The 22756-nt window shown below is 31.4% G+C and overlaps 1 protein-coding gene across 2 annotated transcripts in view; it reads left to right on the top strand.

Annotated features, from left to right (window-relative positions):
* The window catches only part of Pgant2 (Polypeptide N-Acetylgalactosaminyltransferase 2), an 89157-nt gene extending 66740 nt beyond the window's left edge, over nt 1-22417 (top strand). For both annotated transcript variants that reach the window (XM_076417563.1, XM_076417565.1), the window contains exons 2-11: nt 373-527; nt 3292-3441; nt 9735-9833; nt 12337-12404; nt 14675-14862; nt 18805-18972; nt 19037-19207; nt 19265-19425; nt 19479-19678; nt 20695-22417. In XM_076417563.1, the coding sequence (XP_076273678.1) occupies nt 373-527; nt 3292-3441; nt 9735-9833; nt 12337-12404; nt 14675-14862; nt 18805-18972; nt 19037-19207; nt 19265-19425; nt 19479-19678; nt 20695-20972 (1638 nt within the window). In that variant the 3' untranslated portion in view covers nt 20973-22417. The remainder of the gene's footprint in view (nt 1-372; nt 528-3291; nt 3442-9734; nt 9834-12336; nt 12405-14674; nt 14863-18804; nt 18973-19036; nt 19208-19264; nt 19426-19478; nt 19679-20694) is intronic.
* Nucleotides 22418-22756: the final 339 nt, after the last annotated feature.

Genomic DNA, 22756 nt, shown 5'->3' with positions numbered 1-22756 from the left:
AAGTTTGGTATAATTGTATTGGATGTACCAAGATATTCTTTTAGGGGGTGAAATAAATTTGGAAATTTAATTACATAAATATTGTTTTAAAATAATAACAAAAACAATTAGTTAAATTAATTGTCCGACATAATCATTACTGTGTTTAAATTTATGTTAGCTCATTAATTATACAATTATTTAGATGCAAAAAAAGTTATTACCTTTTACGTGTTTGTTATGACTTCCTCTCCGACAGTTTACAGTATTAATTAAATCGTTAAAACAATTATGGTAAATTACAGTTACTCAGCTATAGCCGCGATTTTATTTTTCTCTCTTGCATTGTTTTATTTGTAACATTAATCAATAACGTATGTGTATTCTTTGCAGACTGAGAATCGAGCTTTGAGACTGAAAGATGAATTCCTGCCTCTAGAAAGTTTAAGTTCTTCTGTTCCTGCATACAACATAAATCATCATGCCGAAGTTTCCGCGGATTCAGGTTACCCGATCGCTTTACAATACATGGAAACTACCGACGGCAGGTAAGGGTTGTATTACTTGAAAAGAAACCATAAAAGCGATTGGTTAACATATTTATGGTTATTGGTAAACATGTTATAGTCTGACAAATAATTCATGAACGTGTTATATTTTTCTATCAGCTTATGACTAAAGTAGTGGTAATGTGAAGATTCAGATAAACTGAACCATTTGACAAGCCACTCTTGAAATCAGTTTTCTATCAGTAAATATATCAGGGCCTTGCAAAGACTCAGAATACATGGCAGATAGATGGAGTCACTAAAGATGTTTTTTTAACATTGTCGTGATGGAAGACCACGCTTTTCCTATTTCCAATCTAACTAAACACTTAGACATGCATCAACTTCCTTATCGCCAGTACAAGATTGTTCACTGCTTGTGAAGCTTATCCAGATTGTTTGTACATCTGCTTAGTCTTCTTGCTTTATTGCAGATATAAATGCATTTGGTTGTTCTATTTTTACACCCTCTATTTGATTAGTTATTACTTCTGGTACTCCTATAATCACCACTTCTTTATCACTATCATTCTATATTCTATATCTCTTAATATTACATTCCATATGGTTCAGTTTTTCTCTAAATGTTATTAGTTATTATTACAATATGTAGCTCCTACCTATATTTACATAGTTTTATTATATATACAGATTTTGTCTACTTAAAACTTCTGATAAAGGTTTGAAGGTTTTTCATTTCATGTTGTTCTCTAGTGACAACGTATTTTTCCTTGAATTTAAGTGAAGTTTTGTGTAGAATCAGCATATTCATGTATATTTATATTTTTGCCAAACCTTATAAATCTGCATCACAGAAAAACAGACGATCAGGCTCTGCTTACAGATGCAAGAATGATTATATGGTTGTATATGGAGAGAAAAATGCAATAAACTACATCTGGTGTTTTACCACATGTCATTTTACATTATTCCAAAAGCAGAATTGCAATTTCTTTAATCCTTCTAATACTACATTCCATATGGTTAAGATTTTCTCTAAATCTTATCAATTGTTATTATTACAAAATCCGCAAAAGTTTCTACCTATATTTACGTAATTTTATACTCTATATTAATTTTATGATAAAGGTTTGAAGGTTTTTCATTTCATGTTGTTCTGTAATGACAACGTATTTTTCTAGTATATTTCTTGAATTTAAGTGAAATTTCGTGCACCTCTTTGTTATAATATGTTATATCGTCTTTCTTTTGTTGCTTTGTCATGCGCCGTTCCAAATCATTAAAAGCTAGATATATTCGTTTTTTTATTGAACTTTTTCAATTATTTGTCTTATTAAAGGTTCTTTTAGTGATGTTGTATGTGAAGATATTAAGAAGTATAAGTGTTTGCGTGGAAGTAGCATATTCATATATATTTACATTTTTGCCAAACCTTATAAATATGCAGCTGAGAAGGAAAAACAGACGATCATTCTTTGTTTACAAATGCAAGAGTTAGTATATGGTTGAATATGGAGAGATAAACGAAATAAAATACATCTGGTGTTTTATCACATGTCATTTAACATTATTCCAAAAGCAGAATTGCGATTTCTTTAAACTGTTATTGAATTGTTTTATTGAAAAAATGTCCGTTCTTCTGTTTTAACTACTTTCATTGACTATTTTACATTCACTGTACATTAAATTAAATTCAGTTACATTACTATTTCCTGAAACTTGAGATTCAATGCCTCTAACACACTTTTATTGGCATAATCAGCCTTTGTTATTGAACAAATGTACTATAAAAGGAATAACCTAGAAGAGGCCTAAAAATAGAAATATCACATACAAACTATATTACAATCGTTTGTTTCCGATGAAACTACTCTTGCGAAAAATAAATATCATATACCAATATATAACATTTTTAGAAGTAATCTTTAAAATCCATTCCTTTTTTATTGCTTTTATTCCTTTTCAGATACTAATAAAGTTATTTATTATGGACAAGTCTTATATAACACTCAATTTAACTGTCCAACTTTGGCTTTAAAACGTTTAAACATTCATTTCTAAGTGTGGAATTGTTAGCTGTTTTTTTTTCGATCGATTATTTTCTTTCAATTCAGTTCTGTTTTTATAAAATTGTTACTAACTTGTAAAACCAAGAAAGACGAGTACTAATACACATGGGATAGACAAAATAATATGGACACCATGCAATATAGTATCACATATCTTGTTGAATATTGGCAACACTGCTTCCGTGCGCATGCCAATGCCATGTCTTATATTTTAGTGTATTATACACTTAGTTCTCTAACGATTAAACCAAGCGACGAAATATAAATATAATATAATAAATATAATAATGTAACCTCTCAAACTTCAAAAGAAGGCAAATCATTGATGCTCATGGTATTCAGTTCGTTTCTGTCCAGCATAAATGCCAGACCATAATTGAAGATAACGTAATTGAAGTAGCAGAGAATGTACTTTCATCTCCACTATCATTGAAACAATTTAGGAATGTACAATTATGGTACAAGAATGGGACAATATTCCGTTAGTAAACATTCAGATGTTCTACGAATTTGTTTCACGAATAATTGCAGCTGTTTTAAAAGTAAACGGTGACTTAACACATTAGCAAATAAATATTGCGTATATAAATATATTTTTATATTATTTTGTCTGTCCCCTGTACTAAAAGAATATTTTTAATATTTAGCAATATTTTTGGTATTATAACAAAACTTACTTAAAAAAGGTGTACTAAATGACATAGAGGAAAGCAATAAACCTTTTCTGATTCTAGGGTGGCCTGGAACTATTTTGATGAAAAAAGTTACATAACAAGGGGAGGATTAAGGAAGGGAGAAGACCCTTATATACGCAATAGGTTCAACCAGCAGGCCAGCGATAGTTTACCGAGCAATAGAGACATTCCTGATACAAGAGACCCAGCGTAAGTTTTATTTACTTCGTACAGTATAACATAAAAACAATGTGATACGAACTTTTAATTAAATTTATCTAAGTTATTTATAATTTTGAGGAATTTACAATAAATCGCGTTAATTTATAAATATAGAAGCTTCCTTGTTAGACTTTATTCATTTGTTGTATATAATTTTGTTAATGTGTAAAGACAAATTTGATCACAACTACAAAGGGGGTATATTACAAGCAAACAAATGTGACTGGATACGTGTCCATCAATGAATATTAACAGATGTCAACTCTCGCAGGCAGAGAATGCTAAATATTATGGTATTGTAGGAAAAGTAAAACAAGCTAAAAGCTAAACTCAACACTCAGACCTATCTGCTGCAAAGGGATACTGCTAGCAAATATAATATAGGCATTATTCAACGGTCTCAAAATAAAGTATTTTGGACCATTGTCGAAGTTATTCTTCGCGAAATATCTCTAGAATCTATAACAAGTATAATATAAATTACTTCGAAAGAGTGCAGCTTCGTGTACTTGCTAATCCACTTAAATACATCAGTAAGTATTTCCCTAATTAAAATAAACGTAAACTACTTAAGCTAATTTTAAAAATACACTCAGACACTAAACAAGTTCATGTGGTTTGGTTCATCTTCTGATTTCCTGCGTGTTGTCCAGTGGCTGTAGTGCTTCCATATTGCTGTGATTTAGCTTATTTCATATTTTAAGGCGAAATCTTGGATCACTTCGTATATCCAATTGATGTTGAGGTCATTATGCAGCTCTTCGTTGTTATGTAGCGGTAATCATTGGTAATTAATCAAAGAACTTTGTTGCGTTGAATTACTAGTTGGTTTGATATTTAGGTGTCATATGTCCAAATAGGTTTTATGATTGACTGATAAACGAATCTCTCTGATTTTAGGCCAAGTTGAGAGTATCTTCCGACAGTCCGACCAGTACAGTTGCTTGGCTTTGAATCGAATCTACTTTGCTTTTTGTCTAACATAATGTTCCCAATTTAACCTACCATCGAGATATATTCCGATGTATTTCGCTGATTCTGCTTGAAGAATCGGGCATCCGTCAAGTAATATAATTAGTCTTTTGTTATTTCGCCACAACGCAAAAGTAACAAGGAGATTTGGAGCTATTAAGCATAATGGCAGTAAAATGCGTAAACTGATTACCACCCTATCTTATTACTGGACACATTTGGCACATAAATAACATCCTACTTATCTTCTATAGTCATCACACGAAATATTTCTTGTCCAATCAACTTTTGTGTTAATGAAGGCAGTAAAATTTGTTTGCACATCAATGTGATTATTTTGTTGATATCATATGAAAGGAAATACTATATAGACACCCGTTCAAATAACATACAATTAGTATGTCCCTGTTTAATGATGTTTTTTAAATCCGCATCCGCGTAGGCAGTTTAATTTCACTCGCACGATGAGATCAGATCGACAAACCCGGATAAAGAAATTGAGAGAGAACGCGAAAAAATTACACGTTCACGTTAGCGGAAGGCAAGAGATCGGCGTTTGTTATCGTCTCTTTTTCTCGTAAAGTATCGGCGATATTGTAGTGGCGAAGATCCGCAAATACGGTAATAAGATTTTGCCGTCGAAAAGAGAATTTATTTATATTTGCCTTCGATTTTATCGCGAAGCGCCGTTCAAAATACGAGAAAACTTTCGCTAATGGAATTTTTAACGATTCCTACGTTAACAGTCCTGTTTCCGATGCGGAAAAAAGGTTTTTGATGAAATAGATAAATATATTTGCCCAAGATTAATTATACTATTATTGCTTTGAATTTGTTACGCGGGTAATCCAAGAAGTATCCAAGTGTTTTCTTCAGTAACAGAATTTTCAATAGGGTTAACTGTCATTTGAGAGATGAAGATGCAGCATACTTAGGTGCAAACTTGGGAACTGTAAATAGCCAGACTAGTTAACTGGTTAAGTTGTGACTCTGGCTACGAAAACTGTGTATTCAAAGAAACAAGGCGGTTTGTTTATGTCAAAACTGAATGATAAGCATAGGGATTTGGTTTATATTAGAACATATATAAACCCTCATTATTCTTTTTTTCTCGCTATTCAACGATTACCACTTCTTTCCGTAAAATAAAATAACTTCTAAAGTAAAATAGCTAGTTGTTTCTTCGCTATTGTTTCCAATAGCAAATATCGCTGTCTGTTATCGAATATGAAATGAGAATAAACCCAATTGTAACCTCAAAAATACAGTTTACATGCTGGAGAGATCACCATTCCTTATTTATTTACAAACGAAGCAAGTTTAATTCGGGTTATTGATGATTATAATGGAGATTTGGTGGTAATTATAGTTATTTTTCAAAGATAAACGTTTTTAGTATTTTCGTACTTTTGTTATTTTTTATTTCTTTATTTCACATAAAGATAATTATTTGACTTCATGTAGATAAATTTGACTTTAAAGTTCTATGACTCAAAAAAAATCCAAAAGGTGAAGCTATCAACCTTATAAAGTCTAAACATAAAATTTCAATACCTATTTTGTACTTGCATATAAAATATAATATTTATTTGTCAGCCGTTAGTGAACGTTGTTCAACAATTAAGAAGTAAGATTCAGTATAAGAGTATGGCATAAGATATAATAGTAATATGTATATATGATATAAGATTTTAAGCTCTGTCATACTCGACCAGATTAGACGTTATAAATCGTTACAACAATCTACAAACTCCTATTGAATAATTGTTTACTGAAAATGCATTAGTAACAGATCTAGTAAGTTCTATAAAAAGTGTTATATAATATCAAATATATGTCATCAAAATTTATGACGTCAGTACATCGTAATCTTGCTGTATCAAATTTGACTTTTGGTTTCCAACATTTTTCTGTTTATAAACTAAAATCGGACTCTAAACTAAACTCTAAATCGCACAGTTGACAACATGACCCCATTACAAATAAAAAAAAATCAGCTCCTAGTTTAAAACGAATTTTACATTTTTTTGCAAAATTAAATTGGCACTATATACAACAATTTGCTGTTCTACTGGACGAGCTATGTATTGCATATTGACTGAAAATTGATATACTGCTCATAAGTTGGATGACCTTTGAAAAGGAGGAACAATTTCAAATAAAACGAAGACAGTTTAATTTCTTAATCGTAATTTCTTGGTTGTACTGGCATCTGTTCATGGTCTTAAGAAGTACATGGAATAATTTTCATTTATTATCTATGAAAATTAACAACACTCAGAACATATTGTAAAGTTTAAGTGACAAAATAAACAGGAAACAGCTGTACCTAGCGTAAATAAGAGTTTTTCATCAAGAAAATGCTTTAGTTCAGTATGCTAAGTTATATGAATTAAAAATTTCTCGTATCCTACTGTGCAGATTTGAATTTGAACTAAAAAAAAACGATTCATTGATAAAATTATTTGGTGATAATCAACAGGTTAAAGTGATATTATACCTATTAATACTATACTGACAAAGATATTTCTCCTTGTTGTATCAATTAAGTTTCGTTATCATCAATTTTTTTTAATTATAGAGAATGTCAAGGACATACAATTGATGTGAGATCACTTCCTCAGTAAACTCGTAAACAAACAATCCAAAGATACTAATGTCATATATAGTAAAAAAGATAAGCATGTTTGCTTTTGATGAATTATGCCTTTAGTTTAGTTCGATTTACTCGTATAGTTTACACAACATGTTTATGGAATTACACCTTTGGTTATATAACATATGCAGATATAGTAAAGTCAAGAAAATACTATAAAATTATAAAAAATATATACTATAAAATTGAACCATTTCCTTTCCCAATGTTTGAGTATGTTTTTTGATGCTTACATTACAATTAGTTATTAGTTACATTACAGATTTATTTTAAAGTTATTCAAGCCCAAGTCAAATCCAAACCGACTGTGATGCACTTGCAATAGACATTTTTCATGTTTTAATTACTCTTAATTTGATTTATCCACACTTACTTCAGTTCGAAAGGTTTTGTCCTTTCCACCTCCTAGTAAACTCCTAGTACACAGCATGTTTATAGAATTACACCTTTGGTTATATAACATATGCAACATGCAGATATAGTAAAGTTAAGAAAATACATATTTATATACTATAAAATTGAATCATTTCCTTTCCCAATGTTTGAGTATGTTTTTTGATGCTTACATTACAATTACTTATTAGTTACATTACAGATTTATTTTAAAGTTATTCAAGCCCAAGTCAAATCCAAACCGACTGTGATGCACTTGCAATAGACATTTTTCATGTTTTAATTACTCTTAATTTGATTTATCCACACTTACTTCAGTTCGAAAGGTTTTGTCCTTTCCACCTCCTAGTAAACTCCTAGTACACAGCATGTTTATAGAATTACACCTTTGGTTATATAACATATGCAGATATAGTAAAGTCAAGAAAATACTATAAAATTATAAAAAATATATACTATAAAATTGAACCATTTCCTTTCCCAATGTTTGAGTATGTTTTTTGATGCTTACATTACAATTAGTTATTAGTTACATTACAGATTTATTTTAAAGTTATTCAAGCCCAAGTCAAATCCAAACCGACTGTGATGCAAAACACTTGCAATAGACATTTTTCATGTTTTAATTACTCTTAATTTGATTTATCCACACTTACTTCAGTTCGAAAGGTTTTGTCCTTTCCACCTCCTAGTAAACTCACTATTAACATGTAATTGTAACACTTATATTATTGTATCTAGTTATAAAATATTCTCAAGTTCTAACGTCTTCTGCATATCTGGCATACTACAGAGCTTTAACGAGCAAACTCTGAAGTATTTTGTTCTAATAGGTTTTTGTTTAATCTACATTAGATTTATTTGGATATCTCCACAACTTTTACTGTGCGTAAGTACAGACTGGTTTTAAATTCTCTTTATATTATAATAACTTATGATATGAAGAGAGCTCGCATTGGCGTCCAAGCAACCCCCACTCTTTTTGAATCCATGATATTCCAGTGTCAAGTATTTCACTATGTTAGTGTAAGGTATTTGTTGGGAATTCATTAACATTGTTTGCTTATATATCTTTTATTTTAATAGATTTTGTCGAATTTAACTTTTGTTTGGTATACTAATTTTTGGTGCAGTTGGAAATATTGTTGACAGCTGTTTGCAGTCTATTTGTGGCTATTTGGAAGATCGGAGGTTGAAGCTATTATTTGTAACAAGTGAGGCAATATCATGCTCTAATGCAGCTATTGTAACTAAATCACTTTTATAGATATTACTGGTATAGAGTAACTACAATTATGGTCCACAGACGTCATTTTGCTATATCCACAATTATAGATTTTAGTTCTGAATATTGTCCGAAATTTAGGATTTGAGAATCTGACTTTCCTTTCGCCTAGGTAGTTTATTTGCTAACTTATATCGGAGATCTATTTGTCAGATTATTAAATATTTTTTACAATAATTATTATTATATTCGTAATGCAACGTACTTATACATATGTGACTAATAAATATATAACACTGGGCTGTAAAGTCCCGGGCCTAACACATAGATGCGTTAGTTTTATTCCATTCACCATATTCTACTCAAATTTTGTGAGTTATTGTGCTAGCAGTGGTACTACTTTGTTATTTTCAAAACAATAGATCAAAAACAATTTTGTGTTTTACTTTTACACTGCTTCAAAAGTGTTATAAGGTCTCAGCTCCATCAGAAACAACAATAAAGCGTTGTAAGTGGACGTCCAAATGAGGTGATAGCACCAGGAAACACAAAAAAATCCACAAAAGCGTTCTGAAGGATGGAAAAGTGAAGTTGCGTGAGTTAGCTCAAAGTGGGTGCCGCTTTTACTCACTGTTGACCAAAAACAAGAACTATTGATTATTCTGAACAATATCTAGCTATATATATGTGACAATGGATGAAACATGGATCCATCTCTTCACTTCGGAAATAAAGCGATCGTCATCTGAGAGGACAGCAACTGGTGACAGCCCTATTTTGAAGCAAAATATACATCATTCTACAAAAGTGGTATTTAAATGTTAGAGCGGTGCCGTAAGGATTGTATGGTTCTTGATGGAGATTACGTTTATGAATAAAGTCAATTTTGAACAAAAGAAAACGTTTTCTTTCTTACGCACGGAATTTTTTCAGCCCATGTATTGTAATGTGTCCGTATAATATGTAAATATGTGACTTAAAAAAGTAAAAATAATTTCTGAACTATCAATTCATACTGTTAATTTATTATTACAGATGTAAACGTAGACATTGGAGAACGGATCTGCCGGCTACCAGTGTCATTATAACATTCCATAATGAAGCAAGATCGACATTACTAAGGACTATTGTAAGGTGAGTTATTCAGTAATACCAGAAAAATCTTGACTAGTTCTTGAACTGACGTTCAAGTAGGTTACTTTTACCTTGAAGAATGAAGAATGCAACAATTATTATATAATCATTACTATTTTTGTAAGTCTATACAATTTTTTAAACACATTTTTCGATAAATCTCCGATCTAATTAAGAAAAAACGTTCTTTTTATAAACCTAACTTTATTTATCAGCATAGTTATTTTCAAAATATCAACGGTGGTGCCATTTTTGTACAACTATATGTTTCACTGATGATGTAGTGTGAGCAAACGCGTTACCTACCTCAAATAAAATTCCTATAAAAGTGAAAATATTATTCTATGATATATTTATCATAACTTCACGTTTTCTCAAGTACCTTTCATATCAACTGTCAATGTTTCTCCAATGACCATCCATCAAACATCATAGTCTCTGTACAACTATTAATCCATTTAAATTCGCGATAATAAGTAATTTTACTAAATCCACAGTAATTTGTAAACCAATAGTTGAAATAACATGAAATTTATATACGTATGGTTTGTCCTTTATTTGTAAGATCGAAGATTTATTGACTGATATCTAAATATTATGTTCCATTTTTAAGAAAAAAATTCAGTCCTCAGTTTATATATTTAAAAAGTTTAAAATGTATTTTTACATAGTTAATCAAGGCATAATTTGCAATAAATCCAAAACATTAAAGATTTTCTTCCCACTCATAAAGCGATTATCTAACTGTGTGAACATCCTTTAGATAGTTCATCTTTATGAAGCCTCCTAGACCGTGAATTCATTTTGAGAGATTTTTTTTAACCCCAAGACTATATATTTAAAAATTAACTATATTATATCTGTTCGCCCGATCTTTATTAAATGATTAACAAATAGCTGTCAAATATTATAAATGACCTACATCTCGATTCTGACCTTTCTTTTCATTTTAATAGGCAAGCGAAATATTACACTACGGACCTTGACTTTTTCCCAGCATATTTGATGTTTCTTCGTGATATTACAACAGAAGATAACAGTAACAAAATTTTGGTAAAATACTACTAGCACTGTGAATAGATATGGGTGCTGAAACGCTTACTATATTGTGTAAGACACTTCTTTAATAATTTGCGCATCAGACAGCTTTAGAATTAAACTTTAATGTTTATTACACGTCATTTGGCTGAAGTTTGAACAGAGTATTTTTTCCTAGCATGAAAAGTTCTTATTTTTCGATTTAATTAAAATAAAAGTAGCTCTAAAGGCCATCGAATGGTAATCAAAACTAGATTTATGATGATTTTAAAGAAACTGCAGGAAGAGCAAGGATCAAGAAATGGACATTTACATTGAAAATCATAGCAAGTAGCTGTTGTATTAATGTTCCTGATACATTTGAGTAAGACATATTTCGTTTAAGGGGGTATTCTAGCTTAGATATTCTTTAAAAAATCGTTTTTTATATATATTCAAAGCTTACTCTTTTAAGACTGCCCTTAGCATATTTTTTAAAATTAACTTAGAAATTTAAATACGAAACTCGATTAACATGATATCCCAAGATCTACTGAACCTTTTGATATTTCGTGTGAATTTCCTCTATACATTCCCAATAGTATCAACAAAATCAAATCATCATTGAAAATCAAAAATCAATTGAAAAATCCCCTTGAAGGGATATTCCTAAAGTGTTGGGCTTTGAAAATATGAGAAAAAAAAACGATTATTTTCAAATTTATAGACTAGAATACTGCCTGGAAATGGACATATTTTTAGTAAAACGTATCTGATATGAAGATGGAGATAAATGACTGGAGATGAAAAATAACGGGTTGTAGTTCAAAAGTAGAAAAGCAATATACATCTCTTTGACTGGGTAAAAGAATTATTTTATCCCTATATAAGGCGGAGCAAAAGTACCGCAACCATTTCCGCTGGAACGACTATATTCAATAAATACTGTCATTATTTCTGCTCGTTCTTGTGACGTATATTTATCCATAATAAAATTGGGACGTCTACACAACACAATGGTTAAAGCAAAACTGAGCCAAGCGTCACCATACGCCAAAATAGTAGCGAGACTTTTGCCATCTTATATATAAATTTTTTTATGAACTGTTACCATTCATTTGTGCTATAGTATAACTTGACAGATGCAACTTTAAAACTATCTATTAGTAAAAAACGAAATTACTTTTTTCCCATTATATGCTATATGTATATTATATGTCCGCATTTCACAATAAACATACAAAAAAAAATCTCTCAACTAATTTACAGTATTAACAATTAATTTAAAAAGATATTTTTTAAGTGGAAATTTCATTAGCATTATAACAGATATAATATAACTAGTAAAAAATATCATTTATTATTTTTAGTGCAGCTCTACTGCAGTTGCAAACGAAAAAAATATCTTTTATTGCGTTCGTATCTCTTCCTGTTTCATATCTAACGAACATAAACTAGACGAAAATGTAATTAACTATTTTTACAGCGTGTTAAACCGAAGTCCAGAACATTTAATACATGAAATCATTTTGGTTGACGACTACAGCGATAATCGTAAGTTTACAACATTTAATGTATGGTACATTCGGTGTAAAAAATATCCGGAATTGTTAAACAACACGAACAACAAACAATTAATTTGCTAGTCATAGTTTATTTTTTGTATTTTTTTATCATTGCATTAAAATTAGGTTTCAACAAGAACCAGAGAAGTATTCCAGCTCTTGGCTGAGTTTTCCATACAATTTTCGAAGACTGATTTCAATACAACCTTCAACTTCTTTAATGAATTTTATATCATGCTTCAACTGACACAAAACTCCTTTTTCCGAACATTTTTCTGTATTTTCAGAAACAGCTGAATAATAAACGGGCTTAAAATATAGGTCGATCTATCAACGCCTTCCTCTTAACCTCACATAATTTTTCCAGCATCAGATTCTTGGCATTATCATTTAATACAATACATCTCAATCTCAATCAATACATAAACAGTTATTCAATTTTCACCCATTTTAAAACTCACAGAGTACTCAAAACTATAATTAACAAAAACATCATATCCTTTTTATACTCTGTACAAAGTTATTTTGTACATACGTCATTTAAATTTGTGAGATGAAAACGTCGCAATGTTGCCGCATCAACTCTGAGTTTTACTTCAGTTTGGCTTTGACATTCGGCATATTTCTAATCTAAATAAAATAATTGAACAGGAATGTTATCAAATATAATTTATTTCAACATTATTGTACATCTACAAACTGCAATTAATTATACAGCCACAATAGTTTATAGGTTAGAGTTATAACCTCTCATCACTATTGCTTTCAAGAATTTTGCATACGTCTGGTAACTGGATCACTTTGACAGGCTCATTCGTTTACAATTTTGTATTCTTTTTTTGTATATTTTGTATTAAAAATAATCAGACAGCTTTGTGCCTCTTTTTAACTAGAATAAAATGAGAAGGAACAAAGGAATTTACAAATTGCGACAGGCATAGGTATCTATAAGAAAACTTTGAATAGACTATATTACACATTGTTACTAGTGATTGACAACTGTAACCTACAATGTGGATTTAAAATAATCTAAGAACTAGAAGAACCCATCGGTAACAATGTATCTAGAAGGATAGGATATCTATCATACGAGAACAATATATCTAGAACTTATCTGTCTTTAGTTAATCTCTATAGTTAAAGAGTTAAGTTCTATTCAACTCACTTCACTGCATTACAATATTAAGTGGTTTGATCGTTATGAGTCTGTGTCCTGCTTGAGTATTATCCAAGAGTTTCAATAATTAGGTGTTAACACGAGAATGCAGTCTTTCCACGTGACTTATTACGAATTTCTTAATATCCTCTATGACAGCTTGAATTCGAAGGTCTTGTTATAATTGTTCCTATAGTATATGGGTGCATCTACAATATTTCTCAGGATTTTATTCTAAAATACTTGTATTATGTTGACATTACTTCTGGCAGAACTTCTTCATAGCCTTTAGCATCTGCTTGTACAGCAGCATCTTATTAGGTATGGGCAATTTAGACTTTCTTCCAAACATTTTTTGTATTGGTATGAAAAGGCGACAGGACGATGCGCCTTCTGTTACGATAGTCGCGGGTTCGAATCCTGCTGGGGCATGGTCCTAAATTTATGTTTGTGATTATTTAATATTTGTGATTGTCCTAGGCGAGAGTGCAAAATCCGACAAGGCAAATGATCCCAGTCACGCCAGTGACTAGGCTGGGTAAGACCGGATGTCTTCTGGGATAATATCTAAATTGGTCACTCGCCACTCGGTAGGCTTAATGCCGTGGACCGTGGTTCGGAGACCACGTTAAACAGTAGCTCCAGTCTCCATTCTCCATCCATCCCCCCAACCCTCGTTGGTAAAAAGGAAACTTAAAAATATATATAAAAAAGGAAATGTAGCCCCCGTGTTATTCTTCATTTATGCTATATCACATATGTAAAGTAGGTAAGGAATTAATCCCAATACACTCCCCTGTTATACACCCGCTTTAGTGCCTTTTATTGTAAAATAGGTTTCCTCTTGTTTGACTATACTTATTACGGTTGAGAAGTAAGGGTTTAGGAATTCGATGATATTAGTATAATGAATGACTCAGTCTGTTGCTAATCTTACTCAGTACATTGCTACCAACTTACGAAGAAATAAGAAATCGTGCGATATCTTATATCTATACCTATATTCGTATAATAATTTCCGGATATTTTTTACAAGGAAATATATAACAGCATTTTATAATTCCATCTGCTTTTATTTTATACCCGATTTCTTTGATTTACAGCGGCAGACGGAGAAGAACTGGCAAAAATACAAAAAGTTCGCGTGATTAGAAACGAGAGGAGGGAGGGTTTGATGAGATCCAGGGTGAGAGGAGCCGACGCAGCCAAGGCGGCCGTTTTAACCTTTTTGGATAGTCACTGCGAGTGTAACGCTAATTGGTTAGAACCGTTACTGGAAAGAGTCGCTGAGGTAAGAAAAACGACGAAAATTAACAATGGGGTTGTCTTTTATATTTCGGGATTGTGCTGAACTACTTGGACCATCAGGATGTTTTAATATACGAGCAGTAAAATACTGATATATCATGGCTTTCTAACTTTTGATGTGAGTGAACTCAGCTATCTTAAAATATTTATCCAATCAAAGGTTATTGATTGATTACGTTTTTTAATTAAAAAGCATATGACATATTCTGAATCTGGATACCTATCCATTGTCTAGTAACTCTACCTTAATATTCTTCCTAAAGTCGAGATCAAAGCTTTCAAACCCAAACTAAATTAGCATTTGATGAATATGCTCCTACTGGTGCATTCCTTAAAACACGGTATAGTTTCTACACATGGATTAACTATGCTAATTAAAAAAGTTTTTGACACTTCAACTTCCTGTTGTTACGGAGGAGTTAAATATATATTTGTATTTTTCGTAAACCATTTAATTTCTCCGCTGACCGTCAGTATTATTTATTTTTTGTGGATATCCTCATTTCTAAGATACCATGGGGCATTAACGGTGTTACCAAGAACATTAATAACTTTGGATAATATTGATAGTGAATTTATTTGTTCAACCTTATGGCCACACATTGTAGTGGCTATATATAGATTATCTATGTACGTAAAACGAAGAAATGTATATAATAACTGAGAGACCGTTTTTATAGTACGCATCCTAAAGGAAGACTGACATTCAAAATAATGAGACATCAATTTGTTAATCAGTTAAAATATATTATGTCAATATACAAAAAGATATATAGCCTATTCAAAGTTTTTTTGTACATACGTCATCAAGATGTTTAATGTATTGCCTGTCACAATTTATAAATTCGTCTCAGAATCAGACAATATTTTCCTTCTCATTTTATTCTAGCTAAAAAGAAACACAATGCTGTCTGATTAGTTCTAACGCGTAAACGAATGAGCCTATCGAAGTCGTCCCGTTGTCAGACGTACGCAAAATTCTTGAAAGAAATAGTGGTAAGAGGTTATAGCTCTAACCTATATACTATCGTGGCTGTATAATTAACTCTAGTTTTTAGACTTATTATAATGTTAAAATAAATTATATTTGATAACATTTTTGTTCAATCATTTTATTTAGATTATAATTTTGTTGAATGTCAAAACCAATCTGAACTAAAAGTCAGAGTTGATAGGGCAACATTGCGACGTTTTGACGTCACAAATTTATATGACGCATGTACAAAGTAACTTCGAATTGACTATATCTCACCTATATCCAGCAGGCAATGGTTTTATTTCAACAACAAACGCTATAGCGTTAATCCTATTTCACTCGGTATATGGAAATAATAACATTATATAACAACTAATTAATTACGTAACATGTTAAGGTCAAAGAGTAAAATCTACTATAATATATATAAATGTTTACTATACCGACTAGATCATAATTAAAGTAAGGCTCATTAGAAAGTTCATATCTTTGCGTAGCAATGTTACCCATATTCTTTGAGAATCAATAACCCTTAACAGAAAGTAAAAGTGTTACGGCACGTATGTTAATTTTGTTCGTTCTTTTATATTTTGACACCGATTCTTTTGATTCCGACCATCATCATTATGTATCACGCCATGTTGAAATCAAGAATGCGTGTTTTTACAATATTTTTTTTCTAATAGCTAATAAGGATATTTTTATTTAGAAGGTAAAATGTCTAACGATCACAACATTGGCAAATATTACTTATTGTTTCAATACAATACCTATTAAAGGAAAAAAGAAACTATCATAATTATAGAGGGATTACTCCGTTGTGCAAAACCATGAAAATATAAGAGCAAATTATAAAAAAATCGTGAAACGGCATTTGATAAAGTAAGAAGAGAAGAACTGTGGATTATATTGGAATAAGAAGGTGTAAGTAATAATATTGTGAGAATAATTCAAGAAATATACAGGATAAATATCAATGCCGTCATTACAGACAAGACGAAATAAAAAAAATTCAATACAAAAACTTAAAAAGCTTACGTCCAGACGGGTTCATAGTATTAATGAACGCAATAATAAAGAAATGTCAAATATACCAAATAACAGGTCAATTGAAAAGTCCCCGGCCAGACACATAGATGGCGCTACTAGAATTAAATCCATATATTTTTTAGTTAACCCTAACCCTCAAAAGATGCCTGTATCAATCTGACAGTGATCATTAGTTTGTGAATTATAGCATTTTGAGTCAAGCAACTTTTGTTATTGTGAAAAAAATGTATAAAAAGGAATTTCGCGTGTTGATAAAATATTGCTTTTTGAAGGGAAAAAATCCAGTTGAGCAAAAACTTGGCTTGATGCCTTGCTTGTTTCCAGACACTGCCCCAGGAAAATCAACCATTAAAAATTGGTTTGCTAACTTTAGACGTGGTGAAGTGAGCACTGAAGGAGGTGAGCGCAGTGGACGCCCAAAAGAGGTTGTTACCGACGAAAACATTTTAAAAAATCCACAAAATTGAATTGAACACGTGAACAAAGTGAATTTACACACCAATTTGAATGTATCTTTTGAGTTAGTTGGGGTCCAAAATCTGCATTTTCGATTATTAACGCAATCTTCTAAAGAAAATATACTTGAAAAATATGTTATTTCATCTATGCCATGTAGGAATATTTTCAATATTCTTTCATTATCATTGTCATCATCATGATTCTATAGCTGGCGTTCAAGGCACTCTACTTCTCAAGCAATATACTGTTGTTGGTGCCGCAATGCTTAAACGAATAATCTTCTCTAACAATAACAATTTCTATAATCTTACTCCATACCTTTTCTAGAACTGCTCGCTACTTCTTCCATCCAAACGGTCGATTTCGCCAGAGAAGTATGTGAGGAATTCGTTCACCTTTCATTCCAAAGACATGGCTAAACCATTATAATAATTGTTCCTCAGCTATGCACTGATTGTCGCTTCTCAAGCGTTGATCTGCAACTAAATCTTGCTTGTATAATGCTATAATTCTTCATGTTAAAACTTCTCCTGTTTTCCAGAATCAACACATACATTTTTGTCGTTACACTTCGTTCACTATAAATTATTAATAGGAGTACTCGAACTACGAGTAGTTTTCTTAGCATTAAACCAGAAAAGTAACTGATGTTCAGAAATTAGTGTCAACTGTTTTCCTGCATTCTAACTCTTGAAGTTAAAGTTCTACCCTAATTCTATAAAATGTTTTGCCTCTTCAAAAAATAGTTCAACATTTCCAGTTATAGCTCAAAAAAATATATGAATTTCTGATATTGCTCAAAAAGGTTTTGGTCACCAAGTTTAAATTGCTTTATGATGGTTTCAAATACACATACACGCATACATTCAGGGGGTAAAAAGTAGACTTGAGCTGGCATAGAAAACATTGAAATGTCTTAAGGTTGTCAGGACATCTCAAGGAATTGCTATTTTATTAACTGCGTTGGCTGCTGCATAGTAATTGGATAATTCTTATTCATTTAGTTAATGAAAATATATAGCTTCCTATTGGTTGATTTCGGTAGGTAAGGCATGTTTTGAATTCAATATTGACACTGTCTTCTCCGTTTTATGGATTTATGGAAATTGAGAATAATATTAGATTGCTCAATAAGTTTGCGAGACACTATATATTCCTCAACGATATAACTAAATATATATGGCACTTTAATCATACTTTCACAAGAACATAACCAAAATTTAGGAATTCATTTAGATTAGTTCACGTCACTGGAATAAATTACTGTATTGAGATAAAAAGAAAGTCAATTTTAACACTATAAATCCCAAAATTCTTTCAATTTATTTCATTCTTTCGCTTTCCGGAAATAACCTTTTCAATACCGCGAACCTATTGATACAAATACCAGGTTGTTTTTAATCGGCAGAATATCATAACTGACTAGTTGTTTTTTCCTAGGATCCAACCAGAGTAGTTTCACCAGTTATCGACGTTATCAGCATGGATAACTTCCAATATATTGGGGCATCAGCTGATCTACGTGGCGGATTTGATTGGACCATGGTATTTAAATGGGAGTTCTTAAGTTTCGCGCAACGTGAAGCAAGGCGTCGCGATCCCACAAAGGTAACATCACTCTGACCAACATCAACGAACTGCATGAAAACTCAAACTGATAATATTTTTTCAGGAAATCAAAACTCCAATGATCGCAGGTGGTTTGTTTGTAATAAATAAGGCATATTTCGATAAGTTGGGAAAATACGACATGCAGATGGATATATGGGGGGCGGAGAATTTCGAGATATCCTTCAGAGTTTGGCAATGCGGTGGTAGTCTGGAGATAATACCATGTAGTAGAGTACGTAGGAACCTTTCAACTCATATAAAGAATGTTCAGTGTTAAATTTCTGTTCAGGTTGGCCACGTGTTCAGGAAAAAGCACCCGTACACATTCCCGGGTGGTAGTGGATCAGTATTCGCCAAAAACACCAGACGAGCAGCCGAAGTATGGATGGACGAGTACAAGAACTTTTATTATTCCGCTGTTCCATTAGCCAGAAATGTCCCATTTGGAGAGTATGTATATACCAACATATATATGACCAATTATTCATATGTTGCTCGTTCAGTATTAACGACAGGTTAGAAATAAAGAGGAAACTACAGTGTAAACCGTTCCGATGGTATTTAGATAATGTTTATCCAGAACTTATAGTACCGTCAACGATACCACGTCCCGGTGAAATACGACAAGGAGTTTATTGTTTAGATACCCTGGGTCATGTACTGGATGGTACCGTAGGCATTTATCAATGTCATCATACCGCAGGTAAAATATTACGCAATTTATAAAGTATAATAGTTTATTTTAAAGGAAAATTTACTTAATGTAAATATAACAAAGGAGCTGATGATAAATGATTGGTTGAAAATACTCTAATACTAGGACAGTATATATATGGATTCTCATATCTAAATAAAAAGCTTATCAAATTATTCTTTCATGGTATAAAAGGATTAGTAAAATACATCTTCAACATTTTTTTAAGAGCACTTTACAAAAAACTGGTTATTATTTATAGTAAAACAAAAATGAAAGATCTCATTTTAGTATTAAAAATTGAAGCAGCTAGTAAAATTTTTACTATACTTCTTTTAAAATCTAAACTATTAAAATTTTATCTGTTATTAAAAAAAATCATGAAGCAACGAATGGACTAACTGATCTGACTGGCCGATAAATTCGCTTTATATCGTTGCTTAATAGTTCCTTACTTTAACTCTCTGAAGAATTGCTTCTAATAGCTGATGCTAGGTTACGCTGTCTCATTCTTTAGCTCGTTTGTTATTAGTAGCAATTAAAATATTAATAGATGCTAATTATTTTTTTTTCACTTTCTTCACCCCATGCTTCTCAGCATATTTTTATTAGTTCTCTGAGAACTAATGTAGTTCACTCAGAGCATTATCACATATCCTGAAAGTTTCCTTCAGTCACTTTCACTTTCCGACTCACTGTCCAATTCAATCATTCAAATTTTTCAAACATTTTTGTTCAATTATTTGATTTAGATTAAAAATTTTTTGTATGTAAAAGCCAAACTAGAAAAAACTTTTGAAAAAAATAGATTATAGGCTGCTTAACATCATAATTCTTTTACTAATTAACAATTGGATTGCTGTAAAGCATTCATCCAGGGACATATATTTATATTAGCTCTCAATAACTAGTTCCTTTAAAACTATTAAAAAATTATTTCGCTATAAAACTAAAGAAACTTAAAACTAAAAATCTCTTGACCTGCACGAAACTCAAATTAATCAAACAACATGTTATTTTTGCAGGAAATCAGGATTGGACCTTAACGAACGACGGTTTACTCAAACACCAAGATCTCTGTCTGACCCTAGCCAGCTACATGAAAGGATCCCAGCCGGTGATGAGGATATGCGACGGATCCGAATGGCAAACGTGGCAACTAATAAACCCAGGCGGACTGTTGCGCCATTCGAAATACCCCCTATGTCTGGACACTCGATATAACGACATAAAAGGTGTCACCGTAGAGAGATGTAATAGCGCTTTCGATACTCAGAAATGGCAGTTGATTGTGATTTCCTAATTTTTATTTAGTTCTTAGACAAAATGTATGTTTGGATTTAAGTGGACGCATGCGATTGTCTCGCGGCAATCGACACGATCAGTTACCAATGAGATTCACTAGCCTAATTGCTTGAATTTGTTTGTTTATTAGCGATTATAGGGAGTAAGTAGATCAGAACGTTACGTACTTAATTGAATTGACAATTTAGTTGAAATGGAACTAAAATTAAAACTGCCACGCGTGAACAGAACGTGTAAGATTATTTGTAATAATTATGCCCTAGTGATATTGAATATGTACCTTATGCAAAATAATAGTACATAAAATGTATTATTATGAGTCTTATATGATAAGTACCTGGCCGTAGCCTTGACAAACACCCACAGAATTTCAGTTCGGACATTTAATATTAAAAATAATTAAATCAGTATAAATAATAAATAAAATAATAAATTAAAGAAAAGATGTAAATTATGAATAATATGGCGAATGCGCCAGTAATAGGCATCTTAGTTTCTGGCATATTTCCTGTTATAGAAGAGTCTTAAGCATTATCTAGCATCCATCTAGTACACATTCCATTCGAAACATCCACTGCTGAGGATTCCATATTTCATCAACAACTATGAACAGAAGCCAAAAACTAAACCGATTGAGTTCTAACGTTACAAGACATTCTTTTGTGGTGCTAACACAAATGCGTTTATCGTCAATTATTTACTTTCATGGTACTTGTTTTCAGTAATGTATCCAGGGAAGTGCTGAAATCATCAAATCAGAAAAAGGATCCGAGTCCTCCATAACAAATTTTGAATTAAACTTGAATATACACTAATTTATTTTAGTAAGTAATACATTACCCACAGTAGTATAGTGTTTTTTTTTGGTGTTTACTTTGATAAATTCTGTCTGCCACTTCTCCACCCTTCCAAACCAAAATATTAGTGCCACTACGATCATAAAATAACCAGCTTCCTCAGCAGTTTATGACAATTTTATCTTCATTATTAAATACCTGTCCTACGCCAAGCACTTATTATACTGTTCTCATATTTTATTGTAAAGTAATTGTATATTTTTAATTCAATTTTTTTACCGATATTTTGTACATATATTTATTTCTACCTGAACTACGCTTCCCTATTCCTAATCTGCTTTATACAACATGAATATTTAACTGGAACTTGTTCGATAACCGCAAATTAATCTTCATTTTCTATAGACCTGTTCTGAAAGGATCGACATTACCCTACAAACCTTAAAACGAACGCTTCCTATTATTCTATAATAGATCATTTCAGTTCGAATATGTGTAGTTTTTCCTGTATTTTATGTAATTTTGTCAACACTGTAAAATAATCTGTAGATAATGTTGAGTGAAATTTTTATATAAAATTATTAATGTATCTGGAAAAGTATATTATAAAAAATATATATTGTAGGTAGCAACTACCTAAACTAAATTTAAGTTGTTTTTTTTTCATTTTGTTCCTATAGATATGGGGATAATTTCTTAATATCATAATATATATATATATATATATATATATATATATATTCACGACAAAAATGATTTATTTATAGATGGCCAACGTTTTAAAAAATCATTAAAATTAGTTCTTCACAAGCTCAGCTTGAATACGTATTGATTTCTTTGTCATCTGTGCTTAAAATTCAGAGCTCTATATGTGTTAAATATATTAAGTTTTCTGCTACACATTTTCATCTCGACCAAATTTATAGCTAAAGAATAGAATGTATAATTCAGATTGAGAACCCTTCAAAAATTAATAATTTGATCG

Source organism: Rhynchophorus ferrugineus, unplaced genomic scaffold, assembly GCF_030347505.1.
Source record: "Rhynchophorus ferrugineus isolate W39M unplaced genomic scaffold, kcgeb_rfMv2 rfM11, whole genome shotgun sequence".
NCBI lineage: Eukaryota > Metazoa > Arthropoda > Insecta > Coleoptera > Curculionidae > Rhynchophorus > Rhynchophorus ferrugineus.
This window is presented reverse-complemented; position numbering and strand designations above follow the sequence as displayed.